General features: G+C 36.3%; 1 protein-coding gene across 2 annotated transcripts in view; it reads right to left on the bottom strand.

The window, feature by feature from the left end:
• The window catches only part of MDGA1 (MAM domain containing glycosylphosphatidylinositol anchor 1), a 345745-nt gene that overhangs the window by 48560 nt on the left and 276482 nt on the right, over positions 1-20703 (bottom strand). For both annotated transcript variants that reach the window (XM_087965585.1, XM_087965576.1), the window contains exons 13-14: positions 9902-10054; positions 7511-7642 (exon numbers count right to left, since the gene is read on the bottom strand). In XM_087965585.1, coding sequence (XP_087821711.1) covers positions 7511-7642; positions 9902-10054 — 285 coding nt within the window. The remainder of the gene's footprint in view (positions 1-7510; positions 7643-9901; positions 10055-20703) is intronic.

Here is a 20703-nt window from a genome sequence, read left to right as displayed (position 1 = left end):
AAACTGCTGCCCTTGTAACTTTTGGCGGTATTTGATTCATCTGCTACAATTCATCATATGCCTCCTTACTGTCACTCAGAAATGGAGAAGCAGAAGGTGGGAAATGGAAAAAGCACAGCTGAGAGGAAAAAGTTGCAGAAGACTGAACGTCCACGCTATTGAGTTTACAATAGCAAGTGTGTAACAAAGAATAAGGATAACTATATAGGAGAAGTGAATTTATGGTGAGGGTTCCTATAAGGTGAGTATTCCAGGTTGTGCTTCTGAGTGTGTTTCATGTTTGTGTGTGTGTGTGTGTGTGTGTGTGTGTGTGTATGCAAAAGGGGAATGGAAATTATATGTGGTGGAAAGGATGAAAATATAGTGCCCACTGCAAATTCTGCAAGGTTTGCATTTATGGCTTTATTGTGATTAAAAATGTTACATGGGTACCTTGGAGAAGGAAGGGGGAGATTCAGTCGTAAATACTTGATTAGCTTATAGGTGTTTCTTACCCAGTTTATGGTAGCATCAGAATGAGTGTCTGGACCTTCCCTGAAACCATTTTCTATAGATTCCTATCCTCCTCCTTTTTAGCCTTTCAGTAACCAATATTAGAGTTTTTACTCAATTAGGTTTTCTGGAACAGCTTATAATAAGAATAATGTGTATTATTTATAAGCGCCCCTTGGACTTGGCACTGTACTATAATTAAACCAAAAAGATTAAACCCTTCCTGCAGGCTTGAATTCAAAGAACATAGGAATACCTCAGGGAAGCTGTATCTTTGAATGTAAGCATTTATTTGCCAGAAAGTAGTTTTATAGGCATATAATTTTAAGAAATGGCTGCTATATGTTGTTAGTAGAAATGTTATTTGTATTATTTATTATTTGCTTAATAAATTTATCTGTGATTTCATCATATAATGGTCCTCTGACAAGAAATATTCACTGAACCATCTCAATAGATCAAGTATACAGATCAATGTTGCATGAAAAAGTAGGGGATGATAGAAGAAAATTATTTTCTCTCTCTCCAGGATCTGTTTCTGTTTTCATATAATTACTGTTTTTGTCTAATAGAAAGATGAGGCTTTCCTCCCCCTGCCAAATGATTACCTGTGAATATTGTGTGTACGTGTGCGTGTGTCTTCTTAAATTTACTGGAAAGAACAGATGCCACTGTGAAAACAAAAGAATGGGTGGGATGTGCAAATGTTGCTGCTGTGAGGCACGGATAATGTTCAAAATTAGAGCTGGAGCTGTTTGCCTGCTGGATTTTAAACATGTAATATCTATTTTGCATTTCTTCCCCTCTTTTTTCCCCTATCTCTGTCCAGTTGCCTCTTCTTCTCCTCACCTCCTCTCCTTCCCTTATAGTTTTCCCCTTCACTTTCCAGGGCAGCTTTTTCTTCCCCATCACATTCCTGATTTGGATGGAAGGAGAGGGGCAGAGTGTGTGTTTATGAGTTTTTATTCATTTCTGTGGGTGTGTAAGAGAGGACATTGTTGGTAATTGCAGATAGAAGGTCAATTAGTTTTATTAATTTTACAGGGAATTAATTTGAAGCAATAGCTCTTTACACCAATTAATATTTATTTTTTGTTCCAGCTCTGACCTTTTAGGAAGTGTGTTTTCAAGGCATATGGGTATGAATTTCTGAGGTTTATATACACACAGAGATTAGTCACATGCACATATTTATTGAGAAACTGGAAATTTCTAGGGTTGATTTTGGCAATTGACAAACTGGAAAGATGTCTGTCCTTTTCCCCACTTTATCTTCTCTTTCTTTGGGTGTTTTCTCCTATACATGGGTCATATTCCTTTGGGGTTGATAACATTATTTTATAAACTAGACGAGTTAAGGTGAAAGTCGCAGACCTTAGGCATTCCATCTATACTTGTTTATAAAGCTCAGGTCAATAAAAACTGAATCACACATTTGGCAGTCTTCTTTGCAATTAGCTATATCTCTGTGTTTTGCAAATAACTACATACCGAAATAACAGAATGACAGAGTTGGATGGGACCTTAGAGGTCTTCTAGTCCAATCCCTTGCTCAAGCAGAAAGCCCTATAACATTTCAGACAAGTGGTTGTCCAACTTCTTAAAAACCTCCAGTGTTGGACCACCTATAACAACTTCTGGAGGCAAGTTATTCCATTGAACTGTCAGGAGTTCAATCCAGCAAGTGAATGAAAGAATTTGAGCAGGGAAAAAAAATACAAGAATTATTTAGCATTTTCTGTTCATCCAAATGCAATTTAACCATTATCTAGAATACGTGAAGAATTTGAATCATACTGTCTTTCCTTTGACTCATCAGGATGTGCTTGCATTAAATTCTGAGATGCTGAAATTATTGAGAGAGACTAGATACTCATTTTACATATCCTGCATGGGGCCATTTTCAGCAGACTACCAATAAAGTCAATGTTTTTGTCAGTTTCCACAAAATGACTTGTCTGCTTTCTATATTAATAGGATGTTATATAGTATACTAAGTATATAGTATATTAAGTAGATTCCTACTACATAATCATATGCAAATCTAGAAGGTAGCTGACACTAAAGCTGAGCTCCAGACAAAGCTGAATTCACTTCATCTCCCATGCTCAATTGCTCCCATGCTCATTCATTCCAGTTACTCAGTGTTAACTCTCTTGTCTTCTCTTTATCTGTGGCTTCCTTTATCTGCCTCATGTATTAATTGCTTAGTTAATTAAAACATTTCTATCTCAGCCTCAATTGTTTGAAGACAATGAGAGCCTCCAATAGCTAAAACAGTAATAATGAAAACATTAAGGGCAATCAATAACCAATAGAACAAAAAGCAATAATGATACAGTAAACAATAAAATGCCCTATAAGATGCATACACATCAATAAACATTAGAAACATGAGCATATGGATCAATCTTAGCCTGTTTGAAATGTTATGAACTCTGTGCTGTGAACGCTTTTCAGAGTTGAGTTGCCATGGCAGAAAGATCCCTTTCCTAATCAGCACCACAAATAATTTATCTTAAGAAATCATCAGATCTTGAAGAATCGAACAATGTTTATAGGTACTGAGGGTGTGTCAGGACCAACCAAAGATTGTCCACTGTCTGCCATGAAGAAAAACAGAGAACTCCTTCTCCTATGGTCATGTGGAAGCTGATGGAACTGAATATTACTCTATAGTCCATTCTCTTGAGGGCAGGAAGCAATTGTAGAGGGCCAGGTTAAGGTAGCCCTGTGCTGATCACTGTTTTCCAATATTAGCCTATTGGTTCACCCAGCAGCCACCACTTCTTTCTACTTAATGATTAGGACAGTTCTGGTACTGGTTCTAACCCTTTTCAGGCTCAAAAAGAGAAAATCAACTCTCTGAATTGTGCCCTGAAGCAGAGGGGCAGTAGGGATATTTCAGCAGACAGGAATAATCAGACAGAATTGTTACAATCAAAATCATACGGAATAGCAGCAATCAAGATACCCTTCGGAGGTTGGTTTGCTAAGGTTGATTACCAATTTCCTTTGGGTTCAATAAACAACTAGCGTGTATTAGTTACAAAAACATAGTATGGGTTCTAAGAGGCTGAAAGGGGTCCATCTTTGGTTTTTTGGACATTTCAAGTCCTCTCTGGAATACAAATCAAGAGAAAGCTGTCTATAATTCAGATACGACAAGAAAAAGAGAAAGAAAGAAAAAGAAAGAAAGAAGTGTGTGCATTTTTGTGTGCATACCCAAGCATGAGAGAGTCAAAAAGCCCAGCAGCCAAATAAATCAGAAGAAATGTGAATGGCCTCCAGAGGGCTCTCCCTGAACCCACAGCCTGCTCAGCTGAGAGATATTCAACATCACCCTACTCTATTAGTTACTGAATATTTTATACTCTGGCTACATTTGCTCCATTTGTATTCTGCGCCTCTCTTTCGTCATATGCATTATAAACGAGCAGTGTCTGGAAACTCTCTCTGGGAAGATTTGCCTGGATGGCTATGGATATTTTATAGTCAAATTGTGGAGAGCAAACTAGCTTTCTGAGTTATGCTGTGAAAATCAGAAAAAGAAAAAAAAAAGGTCATAAAGTGGTTATTAAAAAAATAAATACATGTCAGACTGTACAGCATTCTCCTTCCATTGTGCAATGAGATTCAGCCACCCAATGATGGGGAGTGGTGATAAGCACAATGATAAATCCAAGAAAAGGACATTATGATTTGCCAGGCTGGGTTGTGAAGCCACTGGCAAAAGAATTCAAACAAGTTGAGCAAACCAGCCCCGTTTCATTTTATCTTTGTTACAAACCTGCAGCTAAAATCACATTTCATGAATGAGAAAGAGGTGTTTTTAGGCTTGAGTAAGCAACTGTTACGTCCAGATGTTTTGGATTACATCAGTGCTTATGGGATTTATAGCTCAACAAAATCCAGTAAGCACTGGGGTTTCTAACCCATTTTCAGAACTGGTATTTTTCTTTCTCTTAAAACAGAGAATGTACATGTACTAATTCAAAGAGTTACAGGATAATAAGAAGCATGATTTTTATGCTCAGAATTAGTAGGAATTATGTTTATCTCATGATAATTGAAGCCATCACTTGAGCACTGAAACTGCTATAACAATTCTTTTGCACTTATCACCTCAGCCAATTGCTGAACAAGAGGCAAACTGAGAAGGGATCATCATCTGTTTGGGCATACTCACTCAGTTTACTGAAGAAATATATTAAGAAGTATACTTTAGATTTCGTCCAGAAGTGCTCAGAAGTTAAGAAAAATAATTGGAAACATAAACAAAAGTGATGTCAGAACTAACAGAATAGAGAGAATGCAGGCAGGCAGGTTTAAATATTGGGATTTTAACCATTTATTTCCTCTTCCTTTGGTATATGCCACAGCAGGTTGTAAAACCTAGCCAATCTTGACTGATCCCCCAAAATTAACCACTTGGATGGAGGGCCACCAGAAAACTCTGGACTGTGGGTTAGATTAGGAAGTAGAAAAACAAACATCTAAGAAAAACCAATGGCAAAATGCTTCTCTGTGGCTGCCAAGAAAACTGCACTGAAATATCCAAGTAACCAGAATATCAACCTTGACTCAAGGAAGATTTAACCTCAAGACCTTCAGGGACATCTCAAAACATCATAACAAAACAATGCAACACCTTGTGCAAATGTAAGATATTCTTGGAATTGCTTGTGGGAAATGTAGAAATGTCTAAAGCTTCAGTGGAGGAACTAGCCATGTTCTAGAGAGGTTTAGAAGATGATGAAAACAGTACAGGTGGAATTGAGTGGGTGAAAAGATACATAAATGTTTTTCTAGTTTTCTTAGTTATCGTACTCAAAACTAAATATATTATTACACTGAAATGGTCCAAAATAATGACCATTTCATTGCACCATTACCAGAACCTCTAAGTAATATTTGAACCAGGGAAGTTAAGATATTCCCCTAATCCAAAGGTCATCATTTTTAATTTTTAGACTAATAGCCATGACTCTTCTGTCTGATTGGTCTTACAAGAACTAAAAAGTTAAGGGCTGTTAAAAGTTTGGGATAATTCGAAGTATTTGTAGAACAGGGTGGAAATGGGAGTGGTTCACTTCCCAAAAGCCCTGTGCTCCCTTCCTAGCCTAATTTTCTGCTCTTAAAACTTAAAAATGGCCACTTCACCACCAAATTACAGTGGCTGTATTCCAGAGTGCCTTGCAAGGTCCCAAAAAGTCTGAGGTAAAAAAAATACTCACAGCCTCCAGATTACCCAGCATTGTCATATTTTTAAGAAATTGTATTCTCATTATAAGACATTCTAAACTTGTTTAAAGAAAATTTTAAAGAACTGTTCTTGGTATCTTTCTATGTTTCCAGTACTTGAAATAAAAGTTCTTTCTGAGATTAATGCAAGACAGTTACTTAATGGTAAAATTTAACAATTAACAAACAAGTGTCCCAAATTTAGCAGACAGGAGGAAAATAAAACAATTCTGCTTCAGACCTGTGTCTGACTTCTTAAAGGCATTAATGAATGAATGTGAAACAAGACTTTTGCCTGCCATGCTCGGCTAGCTTTCAATGAGGCAGACATGGGCATTCATATTTCAAAGAATCATAGTCTTAACCCAGAGATTCCCTTTTTTCTGTCTGTAAGAAAAAAAAATGCAAAAAACTAACTTCTACTTGGTGATATTTCACATGCTTAGATAGAGGAAGATGTACATTAACTCTGTTTACCAACCTTGTTTATCAATATGTAGACATACTACTTACTGGGCCCTGATTTCTCAGTCCAGCGGGTGATTAATAACTTAGTGGCTTTTGAAAGAGTGCATTTATTATTCAAATTAATGAAATTATAATCAAGAGGTGACAAATTAGCAATTGCTCCTTGACTGAATATGGAAACTCATTAGGCACTTTTGTGGCATTTACCCATGTACAGCTTTATCTTAACAATCAGGGACAGGAGGTGAAGAGGGAGGGAGCAAGATATCCTTTGAAATAACTTTGCCTCATAAAACAATCCTTATTTGCATATGATTTGTGCCATTTTCTGGGTCTTGTTTACTCTCTTTAAAGCACAGTGGTTATCAGAAAATCCCTACTGCTATCTGGATTGTCCTGCCCAAGGAGTCTATTTACAGTCTCTCCAAACTAGACCCCAAATATCGTAATAAACAATTATTGAATCTATCTAATCCAATCCAATCCAATCCAATCTAATGTCTCAATTAATATAAGAAAATATCTTTTTAGGAAGATTCTTATAGAAGCTGGAATCAGAAAAGCAAAAAATGATGAAGCTGGGAAGCAGAGGATAAAGAAAATTAAGTTTGGCCTTAACCATGCCTCTAACAATCATACACATATAAAAACTCTCCCAATCTTTGTAAGTCTGAAAACACCAAAATCAAGTTTCTACCTCTTATAGTACAGAAATAAATCTATCTGAAAAATAGCGAGGATGTTCTTCTAAAGCTGCCTTCCAAATCTCATATGATGTTTCATAACCCCCAGAATGCTCAGCCAGCACAATGGGCATTGTTGGAGTTTTAGTTCAACATGTGGCCAGTATCACATAGATGAAGTTTATTCTAAAGGTTTAGAAACTGGATGCAATTTATACAGCTGCTCGTGTTCAGTATCAGACTGACACAGCTATCTGTAAATTGTCTTTCCATTCAACATATTCCACCATTTCAGCTCTGCACTGGAGCTTGAAATGATGAAAAACAGAGATGAAAGAAACACATACACAAATGAGAGAGATGGAGATGTTCTTTTCAGGATTCAACTTTGGTGTTGCTTTCCAAATAGAAAAACAAAAAAGTATTATTTGCTTGAACACCACTCCAGGGCCAAGAAATAAAACGACAAACCAAATTGACAATCACCCCTGTAAAACAGATCTGGCATATCGTACACTTGAGAGCATTATTTCCCTGTAATTTGCAATGAATAGGCAATCCCTTTAAATCTCAGAGTGTTTTTTCTCCATCCCAATGAGCAGCAGTCCTTCAAAGTTACTTACCAATGTGCTTCCCATACATGTGATAATAGAAGGAGACACAGAATCTGGCAGTCATGTTGTACATAGGGCTGATTAATCTAGCTTTGTCATCCTTCACTCGGGGTGCAGAGGCTTCAATGAACATGTAGTACCCTAGAGAGTGAGAAACCAAGAGCAGGAAAGGTAAATACATTGCCACAGTCCTTTTTCATGTCAACAGTATTAAAAGTAGTATGAAGAAAAGCAAGAATTTGACTCAGCCCTTTTGGGGACACTAGACTAGAATTCTGGGCTGCAGTTTCGTCTTCTCTCTGAAAGTGACAGAACTTGGACTTAGATTACCTAATTTACTTATTTACCTATTTATATCTACCTTTTCTCCAGGATGTCTAGCTGGCTTATGTGGAATGTACTGATCCAAATCATTAAGTAAGCTTTCATGGTAGAAGATGGACTTGAAATTGGGCCTTCACATATTAGTTCCATTCTTCTACACTATAGCTCTTAGATCTAATCCTACTATACTCTCCCATCTCAAATATCTCAATATTTTTTCAGGATGTTCTGGAGATGTTTGATGTTTCTTGGGAGCATAGTTTTGCAACAAGTATTGTATTTTAATTTGTACTAGCCAAGCTTCCATAGAAAGATTGCCTCTCTACCATAAATCTTGTCCTAAAATACACGCATGTTGGAGAATATGATAAAATGCTGATCATGCCAGAGAATCATTTAGCCCAGTATTCTGTGACACATAGGAGCCAGCCTGTTGCATTTAGGAAGTTTCACAAGCAAGGGACAGAGTCACAGTTCCTCTTCAACAACTATTTTTAAAGGAACATTCGAACAAGTGGGATATACTCAACATCATAGTCTCCATTAGGAAAGAAAATAGAGATATTTTGTTGGTGTTTTTTTTTAAAAAAAATCATTTTTCAGGCTTAAATCATTCTTTGTCATTTCCACATCAATAAAATACCATCCTTTTTAAAAAAAATAATGAGAATAAAAACCTGAATACATTTTAATAGATACATTTTTACCAGCAAAATTTTAATATGCTCCTTGCAGAATTTTCACATTTTAGGGTGTACTTTCCCTATTTTAGGGATTTCATAAATTGCAATCTCCCTTTATAAAAGTGCTTCTAGTGATGCTTTGTTGTGTTTTGTTTTGATTGGGAAATGCAAATTAGATAGGCAGTTTCTACTTTCTCTTTAGTATCTATTCCTTGTTCACTCAGAACACGACAACAAGATCTTATGGAAGCTATAACAAGAGGAAGACAATTTCTTTTAAGCCTACTGAATTTTTCCTTGGTCTTTTTGAGCCTCTACTATCTTGCCCATTTCTGATAGGGATTCCTGGTAATTGAATATTCAAGTTTCTCTATAAAAACTAAAAGTCAGGAATAGAAGGGCTTATATATACTGTAATCCCCATGAAACATAGGCAGAAAAGGGTTCTGGATATGAGGTAAAGGGATAGGTTGACTAGCCTGAATTTCCAAAATCAACTTTGCATCATGACTTATATATCATAATCTTTTCTGAAAAGTTGCATGGAAAAGCTTGGAAAGGTTCTGGAACCTTGGACTCCTGCTCTACAAGTCAGACAGACATTTTAGGATGTTTAAACTTGCTTCCCCACTTGCTTCTTTCCTCTGGGCATGCATCAATGGAACAAGGACATTTGGCAGCAGTAATTACCCAGTAATAAGGACTAATGTTCTCCTGTTTCCTAATTCCTCTAAACAAAGCTGTGGGAGTTTTAATTGGTTATTTAATGTGAATAAGAACATGCAAATTAGCTGCCTTATGTCTAATACTGATCAAGAGAGTCCGTGTGCACACGATTGTGTATATACAAAGTTATGTTATATATGTATGTATGTATATTATTATAATATCTTAAGATGAAGCATACTATAGTAACTAGTGCAGCAACATATAGTAAACAAATTGTTCTTAGAAAAGATCTGGAAAAATCTAGAGGCATCAGTTCTATCTTTTGCAAATTCTCAATATTGTAAACTATGCAAATTAAAGATTGAAGAATTCAGGTAGGATGAAGAGATAGGAAGACGGAGCAAACTGCTGGGTGATGGGAAAAAACTAAGAATTGAGTTGGAAAGTTTGATTCCCAACAAAAATGGCTAAAATTATTCCATCCTCCAGCAAGAATTCAAGAGACAGAGGTTTTTATGTGCTAGACAGAGATTTGGAGCTGTAGATTCAAAATAAGTAGAAAGATGGCAGATGGCCATTTGCATGAGACTGATGACAAATACCATTTTGTAAGTAGTTATGAAATGGGGAATTCCTCTCTCCTTTGTTAGACATCAGAGAGAAGGCAGGAATAGGAAAAAGCAAGGAGCATAACTTTGAATCAGGAAACTGGTGGCCTCCTTACCTTCGGGTGTCCCACTGAAATCCATGGTGGGGCCTGTGTTGGCAGTGCGCTTCGGATCATGGGTTAGACTGCTTTGACGAATCCAATCAAAGTTGTCTGTTGTGTCCTGAATATAACCACAGTTCTTCTCATCTTCAAAGTGGCAGGTGTTACCTGTAGGCAGGTAAGGTGCCTAATAAGTAGATCATTCCAACATGATCTTGTCTGGTGGAGTATACAGGAGACAAAAAAATAACTTCCTTATAATAATGATACTTCTACACTGAGAGAATAACACTAATTTATGGAACAAGTTGCATCTCCCATCCACAAACTGAAGTCAGCAAGAAGTCACAAAAGCTAATTAACAGCCCTGCCTTTTTCTTCAGCTTTAAATATATATGGGAGAGTATAAAAATCTATACATTGAAAAATGTCCTGCTTGTTTATAGATGAGTTAACAAAGCACACTGTGATCATATTTGTGTGATGAATGGATCTAGACAACATGTGGATTTGTTGTGATTTTTTTTAACATTTCCCCAATGACTTTCCAAGCACTTCAAAATGCTGCTGCTGGCCATGCAAAAAAATATTCTATTCAGTCTTCACTCACAAGGACTGAAAAAGCAAGGATAACCATACACGCCTTGTTGCCAGCATCCTCACAGGTTTGGCTCCTCTGTAAATCTTCCAATAGTGAATCTATAAATGAACTTAGCAAACTAATTATAGATGTAAGCGGAGGTGGTATTCAGCAGATTCTGACCAGTTCTGGAGAACCGGTAGCGGAAATTTTGAGTAGTTCAGAGAACCAGCAAATACCACCTCTGACTGGAGATTTTACAGTATCCTTCCCCTGCCACGCCTACAGAACCGGTAGTAAAAAAAATTGAATCCCACCACTGGTGTAAGGATGACCATATAGGCACATTCATTCACTAACTTGTTTTCAATAGCTTTGGTTCCCTGTAGCCAAGAGTATTAAAATGTCCCTACGCACAACTCCAGCTTTTTAGCACCTCAGATTATGGGGAAGTACACATACCTATGTTGGAGGCCAGCTCCTCAATGTTTGGGGCTACATAATCCAATTTTGAATATTCATTGACCGCTTGCTGTTTATGAATGGAATTGATCATAAAAGGGACTCAAAAGAGCTGGATAACCTTAAACAAAACTGGGGGGAATTGACATGCTGAGCAAAATCAAAAGAAAAAAAAAACCCTGATAAAACTATGATCAGCTTTGGGATAATGTCAAACTCCATTGATATGAAGAAGAAAATCAGGATGTGAAGTATAGCTGGAAGGAACAAATGAAGTTGATCTTTATATATTTTGCTGTAGTCCCAAGCTACCTTTTCAAGTTCCTTGTTTAGCTATTTTAGAACAATTAATTTGTAAATTTAATCATATTATTTTACTGACAATTTCTGAACTCGGTTGGGATGATGATTTACAGGTATTTGCATAACCACATTTAGCATACTAGCTACAGTCAGTATAATTTCACAATAATTACCCAGGATCCTTTTATATCACATCTATGCTATTGCAACATATTTTATGGATGTTATGCTTGAAGGCAATCCAGAATTTTAAATGTTTGTCACAAATGTGACAAATTAGATGTTAATTGATGTAATAATGTCAATCTAATTAAAAAAAAATCCTATGTTGCTAGTCAATTGAATTCAAGGTTTTATCTGTCTAAAGAGCTTCCTGCTTTGTATGAACCTGTCATTCTGTTCTGTTCTGAACCTACCATGTTCTGCAGAAGAAAAAGAATAACTTCTTACAGACTAACTTTTCTGCTCAACCAGAAAAAGCTTTCTCTTATGACCCCAAAAATGTACCTTTAGAGCTGTGATTGGTTCCACTGACTCCAGAAAGTGTTTTTTTTAAAGAGTATTGTTTCAGCATCTTTCTTTAAAAAAAATGCTTTAATATAAGATATTGGTTTTTTTCTGAATTCTCAGATAATACCTCCATAGTTCTCAGGAAGTTGGCACAAAAATACCTGAAGAAATAAACCCAATGGCCTAAGATGTCATAATCTGAAAGGGAAATAACGGTTTGCAAATTTTTTTACATACGCTATACCCCATCAATCCAGGATTGGATGAAAAAAAATCTAACTTTGATACTCAAGCATAAGGTAGGGAAAGAGATGGAAATTGATCTTATATGGAGCACATAAAGAAAGATAATTCAATAAGAGAACACCCCTGAATAAAAGGATCAGAGCCTTAAAAACATGTACAAAGCAAAACAAACAAATGCAAAGTCTTAAAAAAGCAATTGGTGCCATGATTGTAAATGAGGTTAGTATTTTTTTTCCTGGTCTCAAGTACTGTAGTTTAATACTCACTGAGGCTTGTGACCTAGGAAGTGGGGAGGAGTGTGGCCTAATCTCTTTATTTAAACTGAACACCTGTGGAAAGATAAAAAAAGGGCTTCTATGCATTTCCTGCATTAGATTGTGTGTCTATGAGTGTTAGAACATTGAGCAGATGTGTACACCTTTCCTCTTTCAAGGCCTGTTTTTGGCCTCCTTCATTTTATTTCACATCCATTTCTCTCAAGTTAGAACAGGGCTTAGTTTTAAACTCAATAAAATGGGCAGAGAGTGCATGCTCATCCTTCTTGGCACTGGGCTGGATATGAAGGACCAGTTTAAAGTAATTTATTGGTTAGAACTGAAGGGCAGCTACTGGTGAAGGTCTGCTAAGTACTTGCACCGGAAGCCCTCATGAAAACTCAGCTTGCTGGTGAAACTCCTGCCAGTGAAGAAAACACAGCAGCCAAAAGGAGCTTGGCTGGCCACTTAACCGCTAATTAACCCTGACTAAGTGCTCTCTATGCGGTCCATTCATTTCTAATTAGCATCCTAATCCAAATTAGCCACAGTTTATAATGCTGAGAGCTGGGGACTGCCCAGCATCTGTAACTGGAGAAGAAGCAGAACATGCATGCAGGAGATCTGAGACTAGGAAATCACAAAAACAATCTGTCTTAGGTCCAGGTCTGAGAGGCTGGAACAGAAGGGAGATTTTTTTGTTTTTTTTAAAACAGATTTTCCAATGCATTATTGGCATGAAGATGATTGAACTTCAATTGCAGCTATATGGATGAAGACACAGAAAGCTTTAAAAGTTGTGAGGGAGGCTTGGTCATTTCAGCCAATCCCACAGCATAACCTTAGCTATAGATGATGCATTAATTTTGAATTTCTAAAAAGACAAACTGTAATCCCACTTCCTACAAGAAACCCTGCCATTATCGGTTGATTTTTGCGAACATTATCAGATAAAAGCACTCTTCCTCATTCCCAGTGCCTTCAACAAAGCAGAATTTGTCACTACTTGTTTGTGTCTGTGTATGGCACCAGAAAGCTTCTTCTTCTTCTTTTTAAAAACAGTTTATTAGTTTTTACAATTAAAAACAACCAACGATACATACACAAATAAACGAGAGAAAAAAAAGAAGGAAGAAAAGAAAGAAAAGAAAAGATTGAAAAGAAAGAAAAAAGAAAGAAAAAGAAGGAAGAAAAGTTAAAAGCATTCTTATTTTTACAGTTTGCAAGATCTTTTTTCATAGCCTTTGATTTATGTCATATACACACACCTATTCTATACATATATCGCTATCTCATTATTATAGGTTAATACTTTCCTCTTATGCCTTATGGTATATAATTTATCTTTGATCAATCCAATTATACCAACAATTCCAACTATCATAATATAGTGAAGTATCTTTGTTTTTTAGTGCCAAAGTCAGTTTGTCATTTCTGCACATTTTGAAATTTTATCAATAATCACTTCATCTGGTGGAATTTGATGTTGTTTCCAATATTGAGCGAAGGCTAATCTGGCCGCGGTTAAGATGTGTATTGTTATGTATTTAGCTTTTTTGGAAATTTGTTTGTCAAAGATCTCTAGTAGGAAGGACTCTGGCACCAGAAAGCTTCTTGGCGAGGCTGGGTAAGGTAAAGCCTAGTTAATATTTCCATAAGTTTTCCCCAGAAATTCCCAGGGCTAGACTGTAGGCCAGGGGTGGGCAAACTTTTTGGCTCGGGGGCCTCATTGACTTTTAAAATTTGACAGATGGGCCGTTACCTGGTGTCGAAATGCCTGTCTTTACAAGTCAAAATCAAATGAATGCAATAATTCAATCATTCACATCAAACCTTAATTCTGTACCAATCTTCGGCGGGCCGGATTAAAAAGACCAACGGGCCGGATGTGGCCCTCGGGCCGTAGTTTGCCCACCCCTGCTGTAGGCAAACGACTTCACTACTTCTCTCAAGAAAAATCTCAACAGAAGCTTTGCTCAACTAGAAGACTTCAATTTGCATCTTCCACTTAAAATTTCACTGATTTCAGTTCTAAACTGAATTTATTGCCAATGCTAAATTAAACTAATATAAAAGTTTAACTTTGCACAGAAGGAGAAGTAAAGATATAGAAATGAAATGGAACTAAATTTGGGCATACCTATTAAATAATAAACTGTATTTTCAACAGAAAACCTTAGATTCTGCCTGATCAGCATTCATTCCTACCATGCAAGCATTAGGCTGCAATGAACAGGAAAAATAGTCCTTCTCTGTATGGACAGAAATAGAGAACACCCCATTGGTGGCCCTTTCTATCTTCTTTGAAACCCAACAATTTCTGTGATTTAATTTTTGCTTTTTTACTATAAGGGAGGAGAAGACATGGATGCTCCCATTCATACCCACAACAGTTCTGCTAAATAATTTATTATCAGTGCCAAAGCTGACAACTTCTATTGTCTGTTGGATGTTTAGGTAAGCACAGACACTTGTCAATGTACCTTTGTCTTTTAACTGATTATTTGTACACTTTCCCTTTACTTCAAGCTGTTTTCCATTTTAAGGCTGGCATTTGCTTTTCCAGAACTTGTGTTTTATAGCAAGTGGTCTGGAATTAGTTCAACTGCAAGCTCATTAATGAAGAAGATTAAAGAACATGGTACATAAAAGAATGTAAAAGGTTCAAACCACACATATATCTACAATCTGAATTTTTTCCTCCTATATGGATCCACCAGACATGCAATAGCATTTTTTGTTGTTTTCTACAATTATTTACATTTAAGACCATAATGTAGCCAGCACAGTCAAAGCATTCCTTTCACCATTTACTTAGGACTTTTAGGTTGTGACACAATATCTATTTTAAAAAATCACAAGTAGAGTTAATTAAAAGTTTAAGGGGCAAAAGAAAGAAGGTGTAATAGGCATTGATTCTGGTATTCTTTTTTTATTTTTATTTTTAATTATTAAAAAACTTTATTAAATACAAAAAGTTAAAATATACATACAAAACTGAAAGACAAGAAGTCATACAAGTAAACGTCACAGCACTTTCTATGATAAAACTTATTAAATTTTCCTTCAATACATTTGATAGTGAGTTAAATATTCCATAATTAATATTAGGTGGCAATTATTTCCTATATCTTATAGGTTATCTGTTGTTTATACTCTATAAAACATAATAAGCTATTATTGATAATTGTTGTTGGATTATAATTATATGTTTTTACAAATATATTCTATCTATTGCTTAATCAAAGAGCGAGGAGATCTAGAACTAATATTGTGAATTCCTGTCTTTGGTATTCTTTTTTTTTAAGGGTGCAGGAAAGGAAAATGCTCAGAACTTTTATGACCAAAAACTAGTAAGGAGCCAGTCAAATCAAGAATGGAGGCAAACATTCGAAATTAAATTTAGTTCCCATATCATCACAAAGTGTCTGGAAAATAACACTCCATTAACTACATAGCTTCCACAACTTATGTGGGCAGATACCACATGTCTAGCCCTATATGACATGCAAGCCTTAATAATGCATAAAAATCTTACTAATCAAAGAGAAAACAGATGATGAAATGATTATATTGTTTCCTAGTCTATATATTAATCAGCATGTGTCCCAAACATCAAGCTACCATAGGAATTAATCTTATCATAGGCAAATTAATCTTTGTCTTTCATTCTGATCCATGGAAATCTGAAGTTTCTTGGAGAGCCATGTGTCCTACTATCCTTAGAAACCAATTGCTCAGCGTCTTTTCTACAACTTCTTACAACTGCTAAATTAGCAGTTGGCCAATTTAGTACAGGAGTAAATTGAGAAAATTTGCAAAATTCTTCCCTCCAGCTAAGAGCATCAAGAATTGGATTTAGATCAACTTATATGGGCTTGACTACAAAATTACTATCTATTCACCATGGATCTTATATGTTGTTTTTTTAAATAAATGTGGTACTAATAAAAGATAATATTTGCAACTCAGGATTGAAATGAGGGGTTCTAGGTGGTCTCTGAGCTTGGTTGTTTTCTTGTAGATGTTTCATTACCCAAACGAGGTAGCATCATCAGTACTAGTTTAACATCATCAGTGCTAGTCTAACACTGATGATGTTACCTAGGTCATCCCAAACATAGTGGGAATGGATCACTTCACAATACCAGGGAGACTAGTAACAGATCAAAAGATGGTTGCTTTGACATAATACTTCCTTCTTTCAAACAGTTATCAATGGATAGTTCCCAGATATTATATTTCCAAATGGACAGGACGTGGATTTGGTTAGCTCCATTAAGTAGACCAGACCAAAAATCATGAGCAACAAAATTACTTTTATTAAGATTAGCTATAGTAACATAATCTTGCAACTCTGATTGTGCTTTACCTCTTCCCCCTCTTATATTCATATTCACTAGGGAGGTACTTGTCATTTTCACATTTCTTCTCTTGTTTTGGACTTAAGACATATTTGTCTTCTCATTGTTCTGGTAATGTACATTGCCTATCTTTGTCCAAACCAGCTTCTTTACTCTCTCCAGGTCCTAATGTCTATGGAAGCAATCCCCATGCACTGAAAGGGGAAGCAGGTATAGGTATATGTGGGGAATTCTTGAGCTAAGGAATGACCAAAGGGATTGCTATCTCTTATCCCCTGCCTCCCACCCCTCAATTTATTCCTTCAGATCTGCAAACTCTTGAGGCTGGTGTTCAAAACTGTGGTAGCAGTTTGGGTGATAGATATGAATCTGCTTTCTGACAAATTAGAATGATAAGAGTTATGTTGTTTGATTGCAAGGCATAAATTGCCGGAGAGCTGGAACTGTGTTTACATATTTGCTGTATCTTCGGATGGGCTGGAGATTGAAAATCTCCCTTCTTCTTCTTAAGAAGTGTACTTTTGTAAGAAGTTATTTTGAGCACTGTCAACATCCAAAAATGAAAATGAACAAAAAGCTGCCAAATGTTGAAAACTGCTTATTTGCATCATTATCGCTGTTATCACCTCTTAATAGTATTATCACTAGAACTCCATTTAATGGGCAAATATATCTTGAGGGTCCTTAACAACAGCAGTGTCTGTAGTAAACTATGATGATGCCAAAATAAAAAACAACAACACTCTCAGTGAGGAGATCACGTACTTAGGTCTTGACATCGGATTCAAGTACTTAAGTCAAACCATTTGCATGATGGTATTTCATCATTTTGTTGCAGTGTACTAACTAAACTATGATGCAGAAGGATTAGCTTTTTAATCAGCGCTAGCAAGTCCTTTAAAAAGGATTTTAGTATTTAGCAGGAGCACCTCAGGATACAAATGTAACAAATAATCCTTTAGGAGGAATATCATTTTTGGGGGTAGGGGAAGAGGTGGTATTCAGCAGGTTCTGACCAGTTCTGGAGAACCGGTAGTGGATATTTTGAGTAGTTCGGAGAACCGGCAAATACCACCTCTGACTGGAGATTTTACAGTATCCTTCCCCTGCCACACCCACCAAGCCACACCCACAGAACCGGCAGTAAAAATTTTTGAATCCCACCAGTGGGTGGGGGGTAGGGGAAACAAAAAACCAAACAAGAAAATCTGACCAACCAAACAAGAAAACCTGACAGTTTTATAAGCTTAGAGAAATTGAAATGTGTGAATGGCTTTTGCAAAATAAATTAAGGAGAAAAAAAGGCACATGCAGAAAAAATGGTTGCCATAATGGCTTAGGTATGTGTTTTACAAAAACATGGTGGAAATGAACAGATAGAAAGAAGGAAGAAAATGTTTCTAATCTTCCAAGATGGAATCATTTCTTGGTATTATGTATTACAGAATCCAGGGACACATTATGTTAATTTTTTATTTTTATCATTTCCCACAAGGGATTCAGTGAAAGGGTCAACCATATGAATGAGAAATGCAGCAGCATTTACATTGTGGGAACTGAGAAACTGAAGCATGTTGAAAGGACAAAGTTTTTCAGTTTGATGCAGGCTACTCTATGGTAATAGAATCCAAGGCCCTGAATTCAAATCTTAACATGCTCAAGCAGAAAACCCTGTAACATTTCAGATAAATGGTTGTCCAATCTCTTCTTAAAAACCTCCAGCGATGGAGCTAAACTCTCTTGGAATGAACTACCCTCTTTTGCTTATTTAAGGAGGGTCTTTTAGATGCCACTAAAGATTCTGGGATAGCCAAGAATATTATTGGGTATGTGGATAAAAATGATAGATAGATAGATAGATAGATAGATAGATAGATAGATAGATAGATAGATAGATAGATAGATAGATAGATAGATAGACAGATAGAAATAGATAGATGATAGATATAGATATCATATTAAGAAGTATTTTATAACTTTTTAAAAGACTAAGGAATCCTCAGCAAAACAGAAGTATGTATTGTTTTTCTAAATTATTCATATACAAACATACTTTTTATATGTAAAATATTATTCAAAGTCAACACTCTATAATGGACTATTCCATATTCCCCATTATTTTTCTAGCCTAGTGTCTATTTGTCTAAATAATAAAGAGTTAATATTATTTGGAGAGCACAGTTCTACAGACAAACTCCACAGCTTCCTGAACTGTCCCAAATAATCATTTTCCTTTAGAGTCACTCTGTCAAAACTTTGGGGACATGGCATTTTGAAGATAATGAGAGCTTATAGTTCAAGGCAAATCAATACTTATATTGTGAATAGAGTGAGATTCTAGCATTAAGTACCAGAGCAAATGTTGGATTTCCTAGATGATAAGTAGGTCTGTAAATAACTACATATATACAACAACAGCAATACCACCAACATCAACTTTCTTTTCTTTCTGTAATTCAATTTCAGATGTGAAGTGAACCATACAACTGAAACAAGAACCTGACTCATTGAAGAACCTAAGCCTGACTAGAATACAGTATTGTGACTCTTCTGTTCCTACTGATCTTTATGTAGCTGTACATTTAATTCCAGATAAATATATTAAATTTAAGATTTAAGATTTAAGATAAATTTATTGTCATTGTACTCAGAACCTGAGAACAACGAAATAAGGTGCTCTTTCACAACATACAACTGAACAACACCAAAAGACATATACAAATAACAATGTAAAACAAATTAAAACAATTAACAGTTAAAAACTATACAACCAGGATATATATATGTTAAGACCACCAGATTCATAACTCTGCATTTAACCTGATTACAGCACTTGGGTAAAAGCTATGTTTAAATCTACTTGTCCTAGCTTTCAGCACTCTATATCGTCTTCCAGATGGTAGGATCTCAAACAACGAGTGGCCTGGATGTGAAGGGTCTCTCAAGATCTTTTGTATCTTCCTTCTACATCCCATGTTATACAAATCCTCCAATGAGGGAAGAGAACATCCGCTGATCTTTTGTGCCCTTTTTATCACTCTTTGGAGTGCCCTTTTCTCCGCCTCTGTACAACTCCTGAACCACACACAGAGGCAATAGGATAAAATGCTCTCTATAGAGCTTCGATAGAAGGCAACCAACAGACTCTCTGGTAGTTGTTGTGATCGTAAAAGTCTTAAAAAATACAGTCGTTGATGAGCCTTTTTTTCTAGGGCTAAAGTATTTGCCCCCCATGTTAGATCTTGTTTCAGGGTGATACCTAGAAACTTACATTCTGCCACCTGTTCTACCAAAACACCATCGATGTACAACGGCTGGATATCCGAACTGCTCTTCCTGTAATCCACTATGAATTCCTTCGTCTTATTTATATTAAAAATAAGATTGTTTACTTTGCACCAGAGGGACAACTGATGAACCTCATCCCTATACGCAGACTCATCATTATCAGAAATTAGCCCCACCAACGTTGTATCATCTGCAGACTTAATGATCTTATTACTCAGATGAATAGAGGTGCAATCAGACGTATAAATAGTGAATAAAAGTGGACTCAATACACAGCCCTGAGGAGTGCCAGTATTGAGAATCTTCGCAGAAGAGATATGTTCATTCATCCTAACCCTTTGTGAACGATGTGATAAAAAATTCAGAATCCACCAACATATAGAGTCCGGTAGCTTCAGATCTTTAAGCTTAGACATCAATCTGTGGGGTAATATTGTGTTGAAAGCAGAGCTAAAATCAACAAATAATATTCTGACATACGTTCTTTTTTTCTCCAAATGAGATAGGGCAGTATGAAGAACAGTATTGACAGCATCCTCAGTAGATCTGTTTGTTCTATAAGCAAACTGATAATTGTCAAAGGTAGCAGGAAGGCAAGAAATAATGTATTTCCAACTAACTGCTCGAAGCACTTCATTATCACAGAAGTCAATGCCACCGGCCTATAGTCATTTAAAGCATTTGCAGGTGACTTCTTGGGTACTGGAACAATAATAGAAGCCTTCAGACAAGTTGGAACAATAGACTGTAGCAAAGAATGATTGAAAATCTCAGTCCACACCCCGGCTAACTGATCCGCACATTCTTTTA

This window comes from Notechis scutatus, chromosome 1 (genome assembly GCF_049901735.1).
Source record: "Notechis scutatus isolate UNSWTSFEM ecotype Mainland chromosome 1, rNotScu1.2, whole genome shotgun sequence".
Taxonomy (NCBI): Eukaryota; Metazoa; Chordata; class Lepidosauria; order Squamata; family Elapidae; genus Notechis; species Notechis scutatus.
Note: the sequence above shows the minus strand (reverse complement) of the source record. Positions and strands in the feature narration are given on the sequence as shown.